Source organism: Physeter macrocephalus, chromosome 2 (assembly GCF_002837175.3).
Source record: "Physeter macrocephalus isolate SW-GA chromosome 2, ASM283717v5, whole genome shotgun sequence".
NCBI lineage: Eukaryota > Metazoa > Chordata > Mammalia > Artiodactyla > Physeteridae > Physeter > Physeter macrocephalus.
The window spans coordinates 20,808,705-20,829,465 of NC_041215.1; the positions used below are offsets into that span (position 1 = coordinate 20,808,705).

The following is a 20,761-nucleotide window of genomic DNA, read 5'->3' on the forward strand; positions in this document are numbered from 1 at the left end:
TGACCCTAGTGGCCTGCATGGCCTGGCCCTTGCCAATCTTCTCTCTCCCCCTTCCTCACTCTGTTTCAGCCACTCTGAAATCCCTTTTGCTCCTCTTGCACCCCAGACCTCTGCACACGCAAACTGTGGGATGCCCTTTCTTTTCCAAACTCCTACATATCCGTCAAAGCCCTAGTTCCAAAGTCCTTTCCTCTAACAAACCTTCCCTATGGCATACCCTCAACCTCAAACCGTTCCCTCTGCCGAACTCTGACCACAGTTAGGAGGATCTGTGCCTGGTTCTGAGGTCAGGGCCCTAGGGACTGGCCTGCCTCACTCAATGGGTGTGGCTCGATATGGGCAGACACCATTTGGGACTTACGGGTTCACTCTTCTGCAGCACAGCAAGCACAAAGAGAACATATCGGTGGCCAGGCTCCAAGCCCCTGTTGTCAAAGCCACCGTACTGCTTCTGGTCGCCCGGATGGAAGGTGGGTGGCAGCACTGAGAAGCGAGCCGCGATGTAGGGCCGGGGCACCTCCAGCTGGCGCGAGTGCCGTAGGCTGCGCCTCTGCAGCCGTGCGATATCCTGGATCAGCTGTGGGAACAGAGATGTGGGCTGCTCAGAAACTGGCTGGGAGCAACTGGGCTCACAAAAGCTGGGACATGTCTGGGCCCCACTGGTTGGGCCCCAGGCTCTTACCTCCTCCAGGTCCATTTCCTCTGGGCTGCCCAACGGGGTCAGGAACTGGCCACCACGAGATTTACGCAGTGGCACCATCACAATGAAGTAGTTCCTATCAAGAGATGGAGTCATGGGGGGTTGTCTACTAGCATGACCAAGGGATGCTATCTAGGGCTGAGCTGGGGAGCCACCCCTCTCTGAATCTTCCCTTCTGCTCATATAGTGGGCATATGGCCCCAGTCACATAGGACTATAGTTCCTGATTCAAAGCCTCCAGACTTTTGATGATACTGTACCTTTTGCCTAGAAAGCCTACCCTGTGCAATTACAGTTGACCCTTCAACAACATGCGGGTTAAGGGGGCCGACCCCCTGCGCAGTCAAAAATCCATATATAATATATATATATATTATATATATATCCATATATAATCCATATATAAGGTTTCCCTGATGGCGCAGTGGTTGAGAGTCTGCCTGCCGATGCAGGGGACACAGGTTCGTGCCCCGGTCTGGGAAGATCCCACATGCCATGGAGCGGCTAGGCCCGTGAGCCACAGCCGCTGAGCCTGCGTGTCCGGAGCCTGTGCTCCGCAACGGGAGAGGCCACAACAGCGAGAGGCCTGCGTACCGCAAAAAAAAAAAAAAATCCATATGTAAGTACAGTTGGTCCTCTGTATCCACGGTCCTCTATCTATCTGTGGATTCAACCAGCCGTGGATCATGTAATACTGTAGTCTGTACTTCCTGAAAGAAATACGCATATAAGTGGACCCATGTAATTCAAACCTGTGCTGTTCAAGGGTCAACTGTGTATTTCTCAAACTCCTATACATCCTTCAAAACCCCAGCTTCCATGCCCACAGTCTTGTAATCCTCGATTTTCCCCTGCTTCCCAGAGTCCTCCTCTCCTTACTGGGGACTCTCAGCCCTGGTGTCTCTCACTGCCACACCATGGGACTGAGGGTGTCTTGTGTCCAGCTCTGTCTCCCCACCAGTCTAGGAACCTAGAACCAACAGAAGGTCAGGCATATGGGGGCGTCAGGGAATGCTCAAGGAGCAGACATGAGGCCACATTTACGACAACATCTATGAGAAGCACTGGACCTTCAGAGGAACCACATGGGGTGGGGCTGATGCGATCTCTGTTTTACAGACAGGTGAGGAAACTGAGGCACAGAGGTCAAGCGGCTGGCCCCAGTCACAGAGCTGGCTGGTGGAGGGGTGCAAAATCCCTGAGGGGGGCGAGTTGAGCTTACTGGACAGGCACAGGGCTCTGGCTGTCGGGTAGATACACCACGATGTAGCCATCGGAGTCAGGCTTGGGGGTCACGCTGGGCTTAGAGCTGAGCAGGTTGAAGGCAGTCCAGGCAGTGACCGTCTGCTGGAGGCCACCCAGGCTGCTGCCGCGGTTGGTCAGCACGAAGTTGTAAAAGGTGTTGGGTTTGAGGTGCGTGATGAGCTTCTTGGTGGTGCGGCCGTCCACGTCCAGCGTGAGCCCATTGTACTGGATCTGTGGGCCGGGCCAGCTCAGCAGGGCTCTGGGTTGAGCCCCTGGTCCTGACCAAGCTTGGATCCCAGACTTAGCCCTGACCCTGCCAACTGTGACCCCAGACTGAGCCTCAATCCCAGCTGAGCCCCAATTCTAACAGAGCCTTGATCCCAGACTAAGTTTTGACCCCAAACTCGGCCCCAACCCCAGACTGAGCCCCGAACCCAGGCTGAGCTTCAATCGCAGCCAAGTCCTGGCTCTAAGTCCCAATCCTTAAACAGCCCTAATTCCAGACTGAGGCTCGAGCCTAGACTGAGACACTGAGCCTGAATCCTAGCGGAGCCCCGATCCCAGGCTGAGCCCCAGCTCTGACTGAGCACTAACCCCCTACTGAGCCCCAAACCCAGACTGAACTTCAGCCCCTGGGACTGATCCCAGGCTAGGCCCCAATTCTGACTGAGCCCTGACCCCAGACTAATAAGTCTCGACACCAAACTAAGCCCCAACCCCAGACTGAGCCTCAAGGCTTCCCAGCAGCGAGTCCAGCTGACCCCCAACCCTGGACCCAGCCCCGACTCCAGACCAGGCCCCAACCCCGGCCGAGCCCCACCCCCCGGCTCATCGGGAGGCTGCACCTTGTAGGGCGTGGGTGAGTGGTAGCTGTCGGGGAACTCCCAGCTGAGCAAGACCGCCGTCTTCATGATCATCTTCACCTTGAAGTTCTTGGGTGAGACTGCGCCAGGCAGCGGCAGGCGGGAAAGAGCAAAGGAGAGGTCCCGTGAGTGCTGGGGGGCGGGGGGAGCGGGGGGGCGGGGTTGTGTGGGGGGCGGCCCAGGCGCTCCCTGTCGTCCGCTGTGCCCGTGGCCTTACTGCCTGGCCCTGGCCCGGCCCTGCCTGTTCCAAGTCCCTGCCGCGGGAGACGGCGCAGCTGCAGAGAGAAGGCGGAGGTGGAGGGGGGTTGCGGGGGACGGGGTGGGCTGGGGGCGGTGTAGGGGTCGGCGGTGCCACCTAGGCGTGTCCCACCTTTGCCAACGCCGGAGCCTCGGGGTCTGGACCCGCCTTGAGCGTCCACGAGGAAGCAGAAAAGTGACCACTTACCTGGGTGGGGGAGAGGGAGGGGGCTGGGGTGGGGGTGGGCGCGAGGCCCGGTCCGGCTCTGGTGCGGGGATCACCGCGCGCCTACCTTGGTCCCGCAGGAACGTCCGGTAGCGGACGGGGGGGCTGTAAGGGCCGGGGCCGCGGCGCGTGTGGGCCCGCACTTGGAGGTCATAGGCCGTGTCGGGCTTGAGGCCCTGCAGCGTGAGCACGTTCTCGGCGCCCGGCTCGGCCGCCGCGGGCAGCTCGGTCTCTCGCGCGGGGCCCAGGGCGCCGGCCTCCCGCACGGCCACCGTATACTTGACAATGGCCCCGTTGCGCTCGGCGGGCACTGGCGGCAGCCAGCGGAGCAGGACTGTGCCGGCGGAGGCGTTGCCAGCCGCCTCGAGGATCTGTGGGTGGCCGTGGGGCGTGTCCTCGGGGATGCTCAGGACCTCGGCCACCTCCTCGCCCAGGCCGCCTCGGCTCCGGGCCGCCAGCCGGAACACGTACGTGGCGCCCTTGTGCACGCCCGACGCAGTGTAGTGGTCCTCGGTGGGAGGGAACTCCAGTGTGGCCAGGGGCGACGAGTCCTCGCGGCCGAACTGCAGGCGATAGCCCAGCACCTGGTCCTCGGTGGTGCCGGCCGGGGGCTCCCAGCGTGCCAGCAGGCTGCCCTCGGGGGTCTGCTGCACCGACAGGGTGGGGCGGCCCAGCACTGTGGGGGGGGTGGATACAGGGCCGGGGTCAGCCTGGGAGCACAGGGTGAGATTGCCATTTTTTTTGGCCACACCCTGCAGCTTGTGGGATCTTAGTTCCCTGACCAGGGACTGAACCCGGGCCCTCCGCAGTGAAAGCGTGGAGTCCTAACCATTGGACCGCCAGGGAATTCCCAAGGGGTTGCCATTCTTAAAAGTGGTCTTGGGAAGGCCTCGCTCAGAAGCAAAGACTTGAAGGAGATGAGGGAGGGAGCCGCGGGGAGGTCTGGGGGGAACAGTGATTGAGGCAGAGGGAACAGCCAGTGCAAAGAGTGCAGGAAGTGGGGTGGAGGCCATGGGGGCCTTTGTTCCTCGAACAAACCAAGCTTGTTCCCTCCTCTGAGCCTTTGCCCGGGCTGTGCTCTCTGCGTGGAATACCCTCTCCCCTTACATTTTCATCGCTGTCTCTCTCTCTCCTCACTCAGCTATGTTTGGCTGGTGAAAAACCAGCCTCTTGGGACCGATGGGAGGGACCCGACGGGGAAACTGAGGCAGGGCTGCCAGGAGAGGAGGCTTCAGGGTGCAGCGGGGGAGACGGGCACACCACCCTGAAATGACAACCCGCCTGGGGTGATCAGAGCTGGCATGGGGGAGGCACGGGGTGCTGGGGGCAGGAGGGATGCGGCCTGACCAAGACTGTGGCATGGAGGTGAGTGGGAACGCTTCCTGAGGAGGTTCTGACTAACCAAAGACCCAAAGGATGCAGAGGAGACGGCCAGCCCGGAGAAGGGTGTCCAGGCAGGGGGAACAGGAGGCAGAGGGTGAGGAGTTAAGAGTTGGCTGTTAAAGGTTTCCATCTGGCTAGAGCTGAGTGGGGCTGGACCACACTGGGTCTTAATATCCTCTGGAGCAGCCCCACACCTTTGCTCTCCCTGTTCCTCCTGCTTGGTGCATCCTCCCCGCCCCAACAGGGGCTCAAGAACTCTGCAGGGATGCTCTGAGGGCAAAGGGGCCATAGAGGGTCTCGCACCTGCTCCCTTGGTCACTACCACCTTGGGTTTACTGCGAGCGCCATCGCCTTTCATGGTGTAGGCGGCTACCGTGATGGAATAGGCGGTCTCAGGCTGCAGGTTTGTGATGATCATCTCCTGTGGGGGGGCGGCAGGGGTGGGGAATCAGTGACACAACCAGGGCTGCCCACCCTCCTCCCCATGCTAGGGACAAGCAAGGCAGACACAGGGCCCAATCTGCGGGCAGAGACGTGCACCCGAGCTCATGCACAGACCCCGACACGTAGCACGTCCATGCTGAGATGGGCACACGTGGCCTGACATCTATCATGGACCGCCTGGACCAGTGCAGTCCCCGCCCCTCTGGTCCCCAGCTACCACTCTTGCCCCACCCCCATTCTGTCCTCCCTGCAGTGGTCCCCAGAGGGTGCCTGTGAGCAGCTGAGTCAGGTCTCCAGGGCTCTGGTCTCCCTGGGGGCAAAAGCCCAAGTCCTTCGCACCACCCGAAGTCCTCTGCCGCCCACAAGGCCCTGCACGACCTGCCCCTGTCCCCTCCCTGCCCTCACCTCCTCCCTCGCTCATTCTGCGCCAGCCACACGGGGCTGCCTTTCTACCCCTCCTCCAACCAGACATGGTCTTGCCCCAGGGCCTTTGCACTGGCTGTGTCCCCCCCACCCGACCCATCTCCACTACATCCACTGTTGTGCTGGAGATTCCTGATACCAGCTCTTGAAAGCCAACAGTCGAATTTTCAGAAAATTTGCAAGCCGCTTATTAAACAGCCGTTATTATAAATGAAATTATATAAACGTACGATCAAATAAATAGTAAAAACAAAGGTAATAAGTACTCAAAACCCACGCCTCCGTCATTATTTTACCGCGTTTACTATTATCTGTGTCCTCGAGGTTATTCTGTCTCTTATATCTGTGTGATCCAAATACTATACAATGACGAGCTACCACAAATCTGGTAGGTAGCTTGAAATCGACATGGTGGGAGTATTTACACCATGGAAAAGGGCAAATACTACCAGTCAGGATTGCGCCCACCCGACAGCTGGCTGTTCAAGCGTTTACACCACTATCTATGCCCCGTCCCCACCAGAGCTGTAACTAGACACGTATCTGTGCCTTGTTCCACGTAACATCCCTCTCCCCTGAACCGTGACCCCCAGGAAAACAGGCTCAGGTGTGTCTTGGTCACCGCCGCATCCACGGCACCTAGCTCAGGATCAGCAGGTGCTCAGTAAATCACTGCTCATTCAGTGAATGACAGAGCACCCTGACCCTCACACACTCACACGCGTGTCCATGTTTCCCACACATGCACACCCACAAACATGTCCGGCATGCCTGGGAGCTCCAGGGTGGCCCCAGGTCAGGAGCATAGGAGGGGGGACAGGATGCACAAACAGAGGGTCTCCTGCCCCTGAGCCTCACATTCAGTCCTTCCCGGGGTCTTGGTGGGTTGTAGGGTCTGAGCCGGAGCCATGTGGGAACCTCCCCCCAGACTGGGGTGGGGCGGGGCGGGGGAGAAGCAGAGCTACTGGAGTGGGTGGGGCCGTGTCAATTTAACATCAGGCTTGGGGCTGTCAGAAGAGCCTGTGGTCCCTATCTTAGGGGCAGAAGAACAGCCCAGAGAGATGCAGTGACTTGCCCAGAGTCACACAGCAATCCTGACTGGTTCAGGGCCTCCTGCAGGCCTCCTTTCCCACTGACCCATCTCATCACGCTAGGGCCAGAACGAAGGGGACACTTTGGCCTAAGAGAGAAACTTCGAGGTCAGGAAGGGCTGAGTCAGGTGACAAAAGTGTCAGGCTAGGCTGGAAAGTGACTCAGTTTGGATCTGCCAGGCCTGGGTGCAACAGGGGAGGCTGTGGGCTGGACGGGGGTGGTTAACGCTGTCAACAGCTGGAGCAAAGGTGTGGTGGCGAAGACCCAGGCTGGGAGCTAGGCTGGAGGAGGGAAGTGGGGAGGCAGGAGGCCAGCGGAGTCCAGGGGCCATTCAGCTAAGAATGGATACCTCCGCGGTCCCCCGCAGAAGCCCATGTGCCTGATGCAAAACCGAGGCTGCCAGCTAGCTCCAAGAGGTAACTAGGTGTGCATCGGGGGCCCAGGGGAGGAGACCCTTTTACAAGGGGCGTGCGGGGGATGGGATCACAGCACTGCACGGCCCACCCGCGGGAAGAGCACTGGCAGCGGCTCGGGGTGGCAGGGGCGGGCACTACTTACATATTCGGCCGTGTCGTCCGTCTCCCACTGAGCGCGGGAGGAGGCGGCAGGGGAGAGAGGAGGAGGTGAGCGGAGTAGCCAGAGAGAGCAACACAGAGAAGCAGCGAGAGGGCGGGAGCACAGGGGGCCCGGGCCCCGCCCCACCGCCAGGCCCCGCCCCGGAGCCCCGCCCACCTGGGCATCGGCCAGCATGATGTCCTTGATGCGCGGCGGCCCTCGGGCCTCAGCGCCCTCCATGCGCACGTAGTGGACCTGGTAGCCGCGGATCTGGCCGTGCTGCCGGCCGGGCGCGGGTGAGCGCCACAGCACGCGAATAGCCGTGGCGTTGAGCGCCTCCGCCTCCACCTTCCGCGGCGGCGCGCTGGGCACTGGCGGGTGGGGAGGAGGGGAGGGGAGGGGCGGGCGGGGCCGTTACTGGGGTGCCCAGCCCCGCCCCGGGCAGCGCCACTGACCGATGCCAAGGTGCCGAGTGACTGCCGGTTAACCCAGCGCTCTGAGTGCTCACCGCTGGCCCGGAGGGAATACCTCCTTCGAGCTTCCCATAGCCCGGGGAGGGGGCCCCGATGGTGCACCCCATTTACAGACGGGCAACTGAGGTCCCCCAGAGCCTAGGTCACCTACCCAGGGCCACAAGACATGAGCAGGCCGTGCATGCCCCACTGTTAAGAGGTTTACCCACACTGCTTCCAACCTCAGAGCACCCCTTCTAGATACGGGTCCTTATGCTCCCTTTACAGATCGGGAAACCGAGGCACAGGGAGCTGATCCCAGGACCACAGGGTTATCAAGAGGCAAAGCCGGGATGGGAACCCGGGCAGTCCAGCTGCACGCTCCTACACACTCCAGGGTGCAGCCAGCCCACTCTGCACTGGAGCGCTTTCTCAGCCAGCCCCCAAGCTGAGAGCCCTTGCCACCCACCCCGCCCCCACCCCGAGGCCTGGCGTGAAGAACCGCTTCATTTCTTCCCCACGGTTAGGACAAAATGTTGGGGCTGCCAACCGAAACTTCCAGGCCAACGGCTCAGAAAACAGCTGGTCCAGGTTTCCTGCAATTTTACTGGGGAAGCTGCCTGCTTCATTTTCCCCCACGCCCTCAGCTTCTACTGGGTGACTAGCGTCTTAGAACTTTCTAGCTCAGCTACGGTGGGAATATTTACACCACAGAAATCAGCCAGTGCTACAAATCAGTGTCTATGCCCCAGAGAGCTGGCAGTTAACCATCATCAGCACGCAATCTACCTACTTTCTAGGTAGGATGGCTCAGACCCAAGTAGCTCCAAATCTCAGGTTATCCCTAGAGTCTAAAAAACCAGGTTTCTGGGGTCAGGGACCATAATTTTTGTTGCAAGTGCTGCTTGCTGTTTCCTATACTCTGTTTCCATGGCTTCCACCACCGGACCAAAACACAGGGCTCCCTGCTTAACGTTCCAGGCCCAAGGCTCAGAGAGAAAATGTAGACCAGAAGGTCCAGAACAGAGAATTCCAAGATCAAGGAGCCCGGGTTGGCTTGGGGAGGTTGATGGCCACTTGTCTCCTTCTCCTGATTGTGGCTTCTATGGTTGGCTAAAAAGTTCATTCGTTTTTTTCCATAAGACCTTACTGAAAAGCCCGAAAGAACTTTTTGGCCAACCCAATAACTTCTGACCACCAGCCAGCCCAGTTTTCCAGGGACAGAAGGCTCCAAGGCAGGGGCCGGGCTGGGGCCTGGGGGTCCCGGGGGGCCCAGGCCGGGGCCGGTGCTTACCGTCCTCGTCGGTGCGGATGACCACGGGCGAGCTCTCGGGCCCTGGTCCCACCTCTGTGTGAGCGATGGCCGTGATGCGGTACTCCGTCCACTTGTCCAAGGCCTCCAGCAGGATCTGGGTGGTGGTCGGGGGGATGCCGTTCACCTCCTTGGGTTGCGGGTCCTCTGAGCCCAGCGGTCGGTAGCGGACGCTATAGCTCACCAGGGCCCCGTTGTGCGTGTCCGGCGGCGGCGGGCGCCAACTTACCAAAATGGCCGTGGAGCGCGTGCTGACACATTTAACGTCTTGAGGGGGGGCTGACGGTTCTATTGGAGGGGGGGAGAACGTGGGGGTGGGGAAGGGAGGCGGGATGGGCGGGGAGGGGGTGGGGAAACAAAAGATGGGAAAGAGAAAATAAAAAAGAAGATGATAACAAACAAAACAGAACCAAACCAAAGAGAAGTCGAACCCAAAAGAAGTGGGTGTCAACCAAAGGTGAGATGGGTGGGTGGGTGGGCGGGCGGGGATGGGGGCAGAGAGGGCTGGCCAAGAACGCTGCACTCACCACATGGGGCTGCACTTGGCACACAGTAGGTCTTAGGGACAGGGTAGCCACAGTACCCAAGGAGCGTATGCACGTATGCTGTGCACCGTGCCAAGCGGAACAGCAGTAAAAGCCCCATTTACTGGGCACCTACTATGTGCCAGGCACCATGCCAAGTGGCACAGCAGTAAAAGCCCCACTTACTGGCACCTACTATGTGCCAGGCATGGTGATAAATGAAATAGCAATAAAAGTCCCCTACACTGGGCACCTACTATGTACCAGGTACCATGCCAAGTGGAACAGCAGTAAAAGCCCCATTCACTGGGCACCTATTATGTGCCAGGCACGGTGCCAAAACAGTAAATGTACTTATTTATTGAACACCTACTGTGCGCCAGGTATAGCACCAGGAATACAATGACAATAAATGTACTTATCTATTGAACACCTACTATGTGCTAGGTACTGTGCCAACAGAATAGCAATAAAAGCCTCATTTATTGAGCACCTACTATGTGCCAGGCACCGTGCCAAGGGCTTCACAGAATAAGAGGAAGTGTACTTATTTAGTGAACACCTACTGTGCACCACGCACAGCACAGAAGCAGAATGACAGTAAATGTACTTATTTATAGAACATCTACTGTGCGCTAGGCACTGTGCCAGAGGAATATCAAAAGCTCCATTTACTGGGCACCTACTATGTGCCAGCCACTATGCCAAATGCAAAAGCAATAAAAGCCCCATTAATTCAGTAACTACTATGTGCCAGGCACGGTGCCAAGGGCTGCACAGAATGGCAGGTGAAAAACCTACTTATTGAAGCCTACTATGTGCCAAACACCATGCCAAGGGCTTCACAGAATAACAGTGAAATATTTATTGCACACCTACTGTGTGCCAAGCATTGTGCCAGAAGAATAGCAAAAGCTCCATTTACTGGGCACCTACTATGTGCCAGGCACAGCACCAGGGATGGAATAACTGTAAACACTAATTTACTGAATACCTACTGTGTATCAGGGGAATAGCAGTAAAAGCCCCATTTATTGGGCACCTACTGTGTGCTAGGCGTGTCTCTAAAAGCTTCATAGGTTAACAGTAAGAGCATCTATTTACTGAACACCTGTACTGCCAGGGACCCCAGAGGGCAACCCTGTGGTTACTTCTTGGCCTCACTTGCAAAGAAAACAATGTCTGAGTCTTGAGCACCTACTGTGCGCCAGTTAGCATGCCAAGGGCTGTACAGAGTAATAATAAAAGCCCCTGTGTATTTGACACCTACTGTGATGGCACTGGGTCAGGGCTTTACAGATAACACAGCGCACAGTTAGCACCTACTGTGTGCCAAAGTTTTAGTAGCTCACAGTTCTTCTGTTTTGAGTCCCTACTGTTCACCTGATGCCAACCTAAGCCCACTGCAGATCAATAGCACGTCTCATTTATTGAACACCTACTATGGGCTGGTCACTGCAACAGCCCTCTGAAGATAAAAGTAGCCATTGCCATTTACGCAGTGCCTACTGCATGCCAGGCATTGTGCTAAGGTCTTTATTGAAACAAAAAAACAGTTCCCACATATTAGGTACCTACAACATGCCAGGTACTGTACTAAGGACGATAGAACATCGTCCTAAGGATGTAGAACATTAGTAGTTCTCATTTCTTAACAGGGCCTACTGTGTGTCAGGCCCTGTTATTACTGGATAACAGTAATAGTCCCTACGTTTTAAGCATCTACTATGTGTCAAGCACTGTGCTAATGACCTTACATAAAAATAGTAATAGTTCTTACTTACTGAGCACCTACTATTTACACATACAGTTACAAGAAACCTTCAGACAACAGTCTCATGTTTGGAGCAAAAACGAAACCATGCTAGGTCCTTCCAGACTGACAGTGGCTCCCATCTGAGCACCTACTATGTGCTTAGCACCAGGCCAACCTCTTTTTTTTTTTTTTTTTTTTGTGGTATGCGGGCTTCCCTCTGCTGCGGCCTCTCCCGCTGCGGAGCACAGGCTCCGGACGCGCAGGCCCAGCGGCCATGGCTCACGGGCCCAGCCGCTCCGCAGCACATGGGATCCTCCCAGACCGGGGCGCGAACCCGGTTCCCCTGCATCGGCAGGCGGACGCGCAACCACTGCGCCACCAGGGAAGCCCCCAACCTCTTTAAAGTGCCACTTATTGAGCGCTTACTGGATGCCAGGCACTGTGCCAAGGGTTTTGCAGAGCAATCAACGTAGCGCCTATGTTTCGGGGACCTACTATGTATCTGGCACCAGGTTGACCTTGTTACAAGCTACTAATAGCTTCCATTCATGGACTGCCAACTCTGTGCCCAGCACCCTGCCGATCCATATTTAGACTGAAAATGGCAGCTGCCATTTATGGAGCACCTACTGTGTGCCACACCTACTATGTGCTAAAGACTTTGTTAAATGACAGTGATACTTCCCATATATTAAGCATGAACTGTGTGTGTTAAGGGCTTTATGGAATATCAGTAATAGTCTCCATGTGCCGAGCACTTACTATGGGCCAGGCCCTGTGTTAAGAGCATTACTGATGATAATCCTCATGTTCTATACATCTTCTGCACGTCCAGCAGTCTAGGCCCTCTGCAGACTCAAAATACAGCCCACTGATTGTGCCTCATTTAATTCTCATGACCCCCTTACGTTGCTGGAACTAGCACCCCTCCACCCCCTGCCATGTTCCAGGTGGGGAAATGGGTTTCAAAGCCCACCTGGTTTGCCTGGCATTCTTTTATCATTGGTTGTATACCTACTGGGTGCCAGGTCCCACCCATTCTGGGTGCTCACCTCCCATTTTACAGGTGAGGAAACTGAGGCCCAGAAAAGGCAAGTGGCCTGCCCAAGGGCACGTGGTGCGAGCCAGGCCTTGAAGCCAGGGTCAGCTGCTGTCCATGGGCTGTCTTGGTTGAGGCTGGGAATTCAGACCTCAGCCTGTGCCTTTATCAGCTCAGGCCAGCTGAGGATGGCTGGAGCCACAGCCCCTCAAATGCCCATGACCCTAGAGCCCGCCTCGTCTGGAGGGAGGCTCAGAGAGGTCACTGGCCTTGCTTGAAGTCAAGGCATATAGAACCTTCACCATCATGCCAGCTGCACTTATTCACTGCATGTGTTTACAGACCACTTACTATGTGCACACCCCATGCTAGGGTCTGGGATCCAGAGATGAATCAGAGGCCCCCATCCTCAAAGACATCAGGCTACCAGAGACCCCAGAGGCCACTCCAATGGCTTACTGCAACCAGAATGACTCTCTGGCCTCACTTAAATTGAAACACTGGGGTTCCCTCCTCCGGAAATAGACACTTGGGGGTCCCCTCCCCCATTTCTTGACCAGCCACCCCAACCAACAGTGCCCAGGGGGAATCAAGCAGGAGTGGAAAAACCAACCGAGGAATGTGCCAGAAGGAATGGATTCGCTAAGAAAGGGGAAGGAAAAATAAAACCAAAACCATAATAAAAGAAGAAACAACGATGATGGTGATGATGATGAGAAAAACCATAATAAAAGAAAGAAAGACGCCTTCCAGAAAACTCCCAGTCTGGTTACCTACCTTCCACTCTTCAACTGCTAACTTAAAAGACTTTCTTACGAGGGAGGGAATGGCGGAGTGCTGAGCTACAAGGCCAGACCGAGCTCTGGGTGGGTCTCTGGGCGCGAGCGGGCACGCAGCCCTGCTCCGGCCCCAGTGTGGGCACGCTGCAGTTCCGGGCTGGCGCCGACGAGGCAGGAAGGAGGGACGATGTCTGGGGAGACCCACGGCTGAGTGGTCTGGCCTCCACCTACCCTTGAGTTCAGCCTAAGAAGCCCGCACTCCCCGGGGGGGGATACGCCTGGCCCTGCGTCTTGACTGCCAGTTCTCTCGGGCCCCACCCGTCTTGGGGTGCGAAGTGGGGAGTCCCTTCTCCCCCACTCCCTGTCCTGGGCCGCCCCGGAGGTTCGGAGGTTCGCGTGGCTGGGCCAAAGCCGCTTTCTCGACGACCTTGGAGGCCGCCTCCTTCACAATCCGGCCCAACCTGCGTGACTTGTGGGGAGGGTGTGGGGCAGCGTGGATGCGCACATGGATGCGGGGGGGGGGGGCGGGGGGGCGGCGGCGGCGCGTGGTTCCGGATTCCACGTTCCTGGGCAGGTGTGCCTCTCCGCAGCAGGGGGGGGGGGGGGGCGGCGGCGGCGCGTGGTTCCGGATTCCACGTTCCTGGGCAGGTGTGCCTCTCCGCAGCAGGGTGGAGAGTTTAGGGGACTGAATTTGGGCTCTGGACAGTCTGCACAGCCCAGAGCTGCTGGGGCACATGGGGCACAGGCTAGGGGGCACGCAGGGTGGGCCGTTTTTGTGAACCCGCTGGAGACCAGCGCGTACTCACCTTCGCGGCACCTGTGCCGGTCTCTCACGTGGCCGCCCAAGCCACAGGACACCCTCACTGATCACCTCACGCACAAACATTCCTGCGAGTTGCGGAGCGCTCGTCTCGGCCCCGGTGGGGCGGGGAGGAAGGGAGGGGGCCGGGGGTGACGGTGGGGTGCTGTGTCTCCAAGTCCCCTGATCCCAGCGGCTCAGACACCCCGGCCCAAGCTGCTGTCACTCTGGACTGACCCGTGACCCCGTGTGCGCACGCCCGGGGGCGGGGGAGGCGGGGGCTTGAAGGTTTGAACACTGAGGCAGCTTCCGGAACAAGGCCTGGGGTGGCTACCCCGTGACTGACTGAGCAGGGGGAGGGGAGAAGAAGAAAGGGAGGGGTCACGGCGAGGGCCACTTGGGCCAGACTGAGCAGAGAAGAGGGAGTAGAGGGAGGAGGGGGAGGCAGGGAGGCGGCGGTCGGAGGGGCTGCCTAGGCCCTGAGCTCAGAGCAGGCAGGGAGGGCGCGGCAGGCACCACAGCGTGGCCCAGAGCCAGCTGCCGTGTTCTGGCCAAAAGGTGACTTTCTGTGACAGGGAAGCCAGGCGGGCACAGCGAAGAACTCCAGGAATTCGAGGGCCCTATGTTTTGGGGGTCCTGTGCTTCCCCCAGAACCTGGCATCAGCTCTAACTCCCCCATGCCCCCGAGCCCCTGGCAATGGGGACCCAGTCTTGGGGGCAAGAAGGGCCATCTGGGGAGGTAGGATCGTCTCTGCATCCTCTGCTCTCTCGGAAGGATGGGGTGTGAGCTGTGACGGCGTCACAGACCCCTCCAAACACCTGTGAGATGGGCGCAACGTGGCCATTCCACTAACCCCAAATCCGGGAGAGGCAGAGGAGAGAGGAGGTGCCATCAGCGAAACCGGCCATGGCTGTCCCCAGGGAGATGGAGAAACTGGAGCCTGCGGGGTCCACGGGTGAGCCCCTCACTGCACTGGTGGGGGAACCGAGGCGCAGCGTGGATGCAAGCGCGCCCGAGGCGGACGAGCGAAGCGGGACGGGCGGAGGCGCCCCCCACCCTTGCGCAGGCCCTGCCCGGGTCAGTGCGCAGGCGCCGGCCAGGTCCCCACCCCAGCAGGTCAGGGCGGGGTCCGCGAGACACCTACTGGACTGCAGCGTGCGCTGCCGCACCACCGAGGTGAAGGCGCCCAGGCCTTGCGGGGAGCGCGCCGCCAGGCGGAAGGCATATTCGGTGTTGGGCTTGAGGTCGTCCACCACGAAGGCCGTGGCTGGGTCGAAGGTCCTCCCGACCTGGGGGTGGGGCGGGGAGAGAGACGGAGATGGAGAGAGACAGAGAGAAACAGACACAGACCTCACAGAGTGATGGAAATGGAGGAGAAAAGAGTGAGAGGTGGAAAAAATTAGCAACGGTCAGGGGCAAAGAGAAGGGGGGAAGAGAGACATTCCGGCACAGGCTCGGGGAGACAAGAGAGTCGCCCAGAGCAGGAGCCGGGGGCGAGCGCCAGCACGCCTCCCCCCCGCCCCACCCCACGCACCTCTCTGCCGTGGTCGCCTTCCCGGAAGAGGAGCTCATACTTGATGATGCTCTCCTGCCGCGGGGGGCTCCACGAGAGCCCGATGCTCGTCTCCGACTTGGCCTCGGCCCGGAAGTTCATGGGCTGGCCAGGCACTGCGGGGGAGGGGGCGAAGAGGAGTGGCATTGGGGGGAGGCCTGGGAGGGATGGGCCCACATAGGGTATCCAACCCGCCAGGTTCCCATTCTCCAAAAAGGCCCCCGTGAAGCTCAGCACCACGCTAAAAGGAAGGGCTTGTTAGGCTCTGGATGCTTCTGGAGTGTTCGCCACTGTTATTTCTCTTATTTTCCCAGGGACCCCCTACCGCCCCTCGTTGTCAGCTGCCCACCCCAATCCCCCCATCCTCTCTGCTGCCAGTGGGAACATTTAAAAAAATCCCCTTCTCAACGCACCCCAGCATCCTCCCCATTCCCCCAGTTAAACAGAAAACTGGTGGGGACCATAGTTTGGAATGTGGATCTCCACCCTGTATCTGATTTACGGCAGCAGAGTTCCAAACCTCCTGTCCCTTTGCTTGGGCAGCTGCCTGACTCTTCCTGGATTTGAGGTTCCAAAGCCTGAGTCCATAAGAAAAAGCCCAGAAACCTGCAGAGAGCTGGGGTGCCACGCACCTAAATGCTCCACACCCCTCCCTACCCCACGTCCTTCACCCCAGCAGGTGAGAGACCAGCTCACAGACTTTGGGTTAACACACTTTCTATTATTTCAAAATGGGCGGCATGGATCCCTCCAGTGAGAGCAGCAAACGGGTTCTCAAACTCAGAGATGGATGGGAGCCGGGGCAGTTAACAGAGAAGAGGGAGGCGAATGGAAACCACACCCCTTTTCTCAGATGCAGCCGGTGGCAGCAACTATCTGGATGCCATCGGATGACCGATTGTAGCCCTATGGGCTTGGCAAATCCGATTTCCCAAGGGTAGCCAGAAATCTGGGTTTTCTAGGACAACCTCCCGCTTTGCAACGCTGGCGTGAAAATACTTTAAAGCACCATGCAGGCCAAATAAACCACGTGGTGGCCTCCAGGTAAGATCGGCCGGCTGCATGCTGGGAGACACATCACTGCATGGCCACCTCCTTCCCTCTGGTGGGGCAGCCCCGAAACCTGCTGCCCCACCCCCCGCAAGAAGCTGTGCTTCCCGCGGGCATCTCACCTCCCTGCTGTGTCTTGACCTGGATGGGGTCCGAGAGGGGCCCATCGCCTACGGAGGTGAAGGCCAGCACGCGCACGGTGTATGTCTCGTCCTCCAGCAGGCTGCCCACGGTGGTCAGCAGGCTGTCGTCCACGTTGTGCTTCTGCCAGTTGCCCACGGGGTGCTCGGGCTCCATGGTGTAGTAGACCCGGTAGCCCCGGATCAGGCCGTTGGGTTCCACGGGTTCCTCCCACTGGATGATCATGGTGGTGGCACTGAGCATGCGGGCCTGTACGTTTCGGGGCGCGCTGGCAGGGGCCTGCTCGCCAGTGCGGGTGACCACCGACTCGCTGGGCGGACCCTGGCCGATGGAGTTGACGGCCGACACCCAGATCTCATACTCCGAGTTGGGGCTCAGGCCGCCAATGCTGTAACGCGTCGTGGTGATGTCCTCTTTGATCTGGTATGGCCCGTCCTGGCTCTTGGATTTATATTCGATGACGTAGTAGGACACGGGGTCTGGGTTGCCAGAGTCCCACGTGATGGTGATGCTGGTGGCTGTGTTCTCTGTCACCACAGGGGTCCCAGGGGCTTTGGGGAGAGCTGTGGGTGGGAGGCAGGGTCACACATCGGGCACACTGGCTGCAGATCCCAAAGGCTGTGTGACTTTTAGTCACACAACTGCCCTCTCTGAGCCTTCATTTCCTTGGTGGCAACCATGGGCCTAACGACCCCTAGCCCACCATCTATAGCAGGTGTTGGCAAACTACAGCCCCAGGGCTGGAACCTGTTTTTATAAATAAAGTTTTATCAGCACACAGCCACGCTTATGTATCGCTGCTGGCTGCTTTTGTGCCACGATGGTAGAATTGAGTGGCTACAGCAGAGACTAGATGGCCCGTAAAGCTGAAAATTTTTACTTAAGAAAAAAATTGGCTGTTTAAGAAAAATATTCACTTCTGAAGGAAACAGTGGCGGCCCCCGGGCTACAGCTCTTCTCTGTGCTTTACTCTGCTTCTCTCTGTGCTCAGCCACAGGACCCTTCTGTCTGTTCACACTTCAAACTTGCTGTTCCCTGCCCCTGGAATGCTCACATGGCCAGATGGCTTAAGGCCACCCTCACCACCCTGGCTAAAGGTGCCCTTGCCCAGTTCTTATCACTGCCTGACGGTACGTCATGACCAGGTTTGTATGTTGCCCCCAGCAACAGGGACCGAGGATGGTTTACACTGTGTCCCCAGCACCCGGATAAAATTGTGACTTTCTCTCCCACTTGTCCCAAGTTCTCGTATCACACAGGCCCCAGGAAGCATGCACCAGAAGACGTTCAATCCCTCAGCAAAATGACCGACACACCAGCTGACGCTGACACTTTCTATGGCCCTAGGGCAGGGCTCGGCAACCTTTACCTGCAGAGGGCCACACAGTAAATCTTTTCAGCTTTGCAGACCACGTGGTCTTTGCTGAGAATCACTCAGCTCTGTCACTGTAGCCCCAAAGCTGCTACAAGCCAGGTGTGAACGAATGGACAGGTGTCAATAAAGCTTATTTGTAAAAACAAGTGGAGGGCCAGATTCAGCCCATGGGCTGTAGTCTGCTGGCCCCTGTTACAAAGCTAGAAAAAGTATTTGGGGGCACCCTCCTCTGAATCTCGCCACAAACTTGAGACATCAGGAGAATCTGTAATCCCTGCCCACCCCCGCAATGCTCTGTCTCTCTGAGTTTTGCACAGCCTGTTTCCCTTTTCAACTTTTAGTCTTTCCCTGACCTAGCTTTCCTGGGAGTTGACACCTTTATTCTGCGGGTCTGAGTGGTGCTACAGAGTCCCCATCACTGCTCTAATCAGTCTGCATCATAGCTGCCGGGCTACGTGTCATCTCCCACTTTGGACTGTGAGCCCAGTAGAGCAAGACTGGGTCTTATTCCATGGGGCCAGGCCCAGAATAATTTGTCACCAGTAAGTGTTTGTTGACTGTCATCTTCACAGCCAGGAGTGACTGAATCCTGACGAGTAACTCAGAGCTTTTCCACCCCTACCCCCCACCTACACATGAGGTCCGACCTGCCTCCCCCATGCCCCATGGCCCCTGCTTACATTTCACCGTGATCTGGGCCACGGCCTCGATGACACCCAGGCTGGACATGGCCACGCACGTGTAGTTGGCAGAGTCCTTGACGTCTGTGAGTTCCAGCACGTTCCGGCCCACGGGCATGTCATCCTCAGGCGTCAGGTCCTCGGCCCCCTGCATCCACTTGACGTATGGCATGGGCGAGCCCACGGCCACGCAGGTGATGTTCACGTTGCCACCTGGCATGATCTCGTGGCTCATGGGCAAGATGGAGAACCGTGGAGCCACGCGGCGGACTGGGGGATGGCGTGGGTGGGAGATGTAGGGGTGGGGGAGGGGAGGGAGGGGGAGGGGGTTGGGGGGATGGGGAGACGGAATGCAGGGGAGAAAAGAAAGAAAAGCAGGAAGAAAGAAAGAAAGAAAGAAAGAAAAAAAGGAAAAAAAAAAGTGGAAAACAATTTAAATATAAACAGGGCTGTTTCCTTCCCCCCAGTTGAAATTTTTTCTTCCAAATGAAAGAAAACAACAACAAAAAAAATTAAAAAACCAAATTCCAACACAAAGAAACCAAAACTTCAAAGGAAGGTACTTCACAAACAATATAGAGAGAGATATATCGATATATAATAAAAGAGACATGAAGCATTATTCCATAGCAACAGGGTTTCAGAGACCAGAGTGGCTGGTCCACAGCACAGTTAGGAACACAAAAATTTATCAGCCGTTTCTCATCTTTGCTGACAGACGTGGCTTCGGGGAGCAGCCCCTCCGCCGGCTCTCCCAACTGGAGAGCTTTGGAAGATTTGGGCTGCAGGGGTCGGGGGGCTCTGGGCAGGGCGGGGTGTGTGTGTGGGGGAGGTCAGGGGAAGAGTTGGGACCAAGAGGCAGAGGGGACCAGGATGTCGGCCCCCCATCCTCACTCCCTCTGGTGACCCGGGGGCCCCGCCCACTTCCCCGGGGGGCCCTCAAGGAAAAGATGAGAAACTCTAATGAAATTTTTGTGGTTTTTGGGTATAGAAACCCTTCTAAAAGCTTCTGTCGGATCTGACAAGTTTCCATTGATAGATGCAGCTCTCAGAATCACAAACAGCATGCAAAATAGGTTGGTTGAGAGAAAGAGAGAGAGAGAGAGAGAGACTGAGAGAGAGAGAGAGACAGAGACAGAGAAAGACGAGGGAAAGAGGCAGGAGGAGGAAAAGAGAGGTTAATGTGAAGAGGCCTGGATCTCAGGGGCCTTTAGTGCATACTCACGGGGGCGGGGGGGACCAGAGAGAAGAGATAGATGGGTGCAGAGAGAGAGAAAACAGGAACACAGAGAAGGAGGAACAGAGAAAGAGAAAGGAGGGGGGAGGGGGCCCACTTCAATGCTGCATATTAATTCTAGATGTGACCCAATGTGACATGTCACATTGTCACATCACAGCCCTGGCAGAATAAATAGGATATTAATAATAATAATAATAAACGAGGGAATGAACTTGAACGTTGAGAAAACAGGGACATGTTCTGTGCATTTCTTAGCGGGGAAGCGAATGCAGCCTTCTGTCCCAATCTTGCAGACCATGAAGGCAGCAGGATGCATTTCGGGGGCTCCATTTTCGGAAGCTGCATGGGTTTCGGGGCTCGGGTGGAAGGGGCGGGTGCTAACGGGCACCTGAACTGCCAAGAGGCACGGCTGCCCCGTCGGAGATGTTTCCCTGCAGTGGAAAGGACTTGGGTTAGCTGGTAAACCCTTCTAGCCAGAAGGAGCTTGTCCCTGGCTTCAAGGAGCCATGTGGACATGCCCCCAGCTTTGGGCAGTTCAAGGAGTCTTGTCTCAAACTGTAGAGATGACGGATTGGAGGCTCAGCAAGGCTAAACAGGGCCACCAAGGACTTTCAGCAACCCGACCTGTGGAAAGGACTTGGGTTAGCTGGTAAACCCTTCTAGCCAGAAGGAGCTTGTCCCTGGCTTCAAGGAGCCATGTGGACATGCCCCCAGCTTTGGGCAGTTCAAGGAGTCTTGTCTCAAACTGTAGAGATGACGGATTGGAGGCTCAGCAAGGCTAAACAGGGCCACCAAGGACTTTCGGCAACCCGACCTGCCTCTAATTTTCACATGGAACTGCGGTTGCAGCCGCACCCCTAAGGGGGTCGCTGTAGGGGTGTCTGCCCTGTTCT

At 57.3% G+C, this 20,761-nt stretch overlaps 1 protein-coding gene across 8 annotated transcripts in view; it reads right to left on the minus strand.

Moving 5' to 3' along the window:
- Nucleotides 1-20,761, minus strand: part of PTPRS (protein tyrosine phosphatase receptor type S) — a 64,237-nt gene that overhangs the window by 13,900 nt on the left and 29,576 nt on the right. For 4 of the 8 annotated variants that reach the window (XM_055081294.1, XM_055081290.1, XM_024134054.3 and 1 more), the window contains exons 6-17: nt 18,629-18,898; nt 16,555-17,136; nt 15,365-15,498; nt 14,975-15,119; nt 8,915-9,220; nt 7,346-7,539; nt 4,958-5,075; nt 3,339-3,947; nt 2,791-2,888; nt 1,923-2,176; nt 683-776; nt 362-577 (exon numbers count right to left, since the gene is read on the minus strand). In XM_055081294.1, the coding sequence (XP_054937269.1) occupies nt 362-577; nt 683-776; nt 1,923-2,176; nt 2,791-2,888; nt 3,339-3,947; nt 4,958-5,075; nt 7,346-7,539; nt 8,915-9,220; nt 14,975-15,119; nt 15,365-15,498; nt 16,555-17,136; nt 18,629-18,898 (3,020 nt within the window). The remainder of the gene's footprint in view (nt 1-361; nt 578-682; nt 777-1,922; nt 2,177-2,790; nt 2,889-3,338; nt 3,948-4,957; nt 5,076-7,345; nt 7,540-8,914; nt 9,221-14,974; nt 15,120-15,364; nt 15,499-16,554; nt 17,137-18,628; nt 18,899-20,761) is intronic. The other 4 variants (XM_055081301.1, XM_055081298.1, XM_007109322.4 and 1 more) reach the window with 1 other exon arrangement.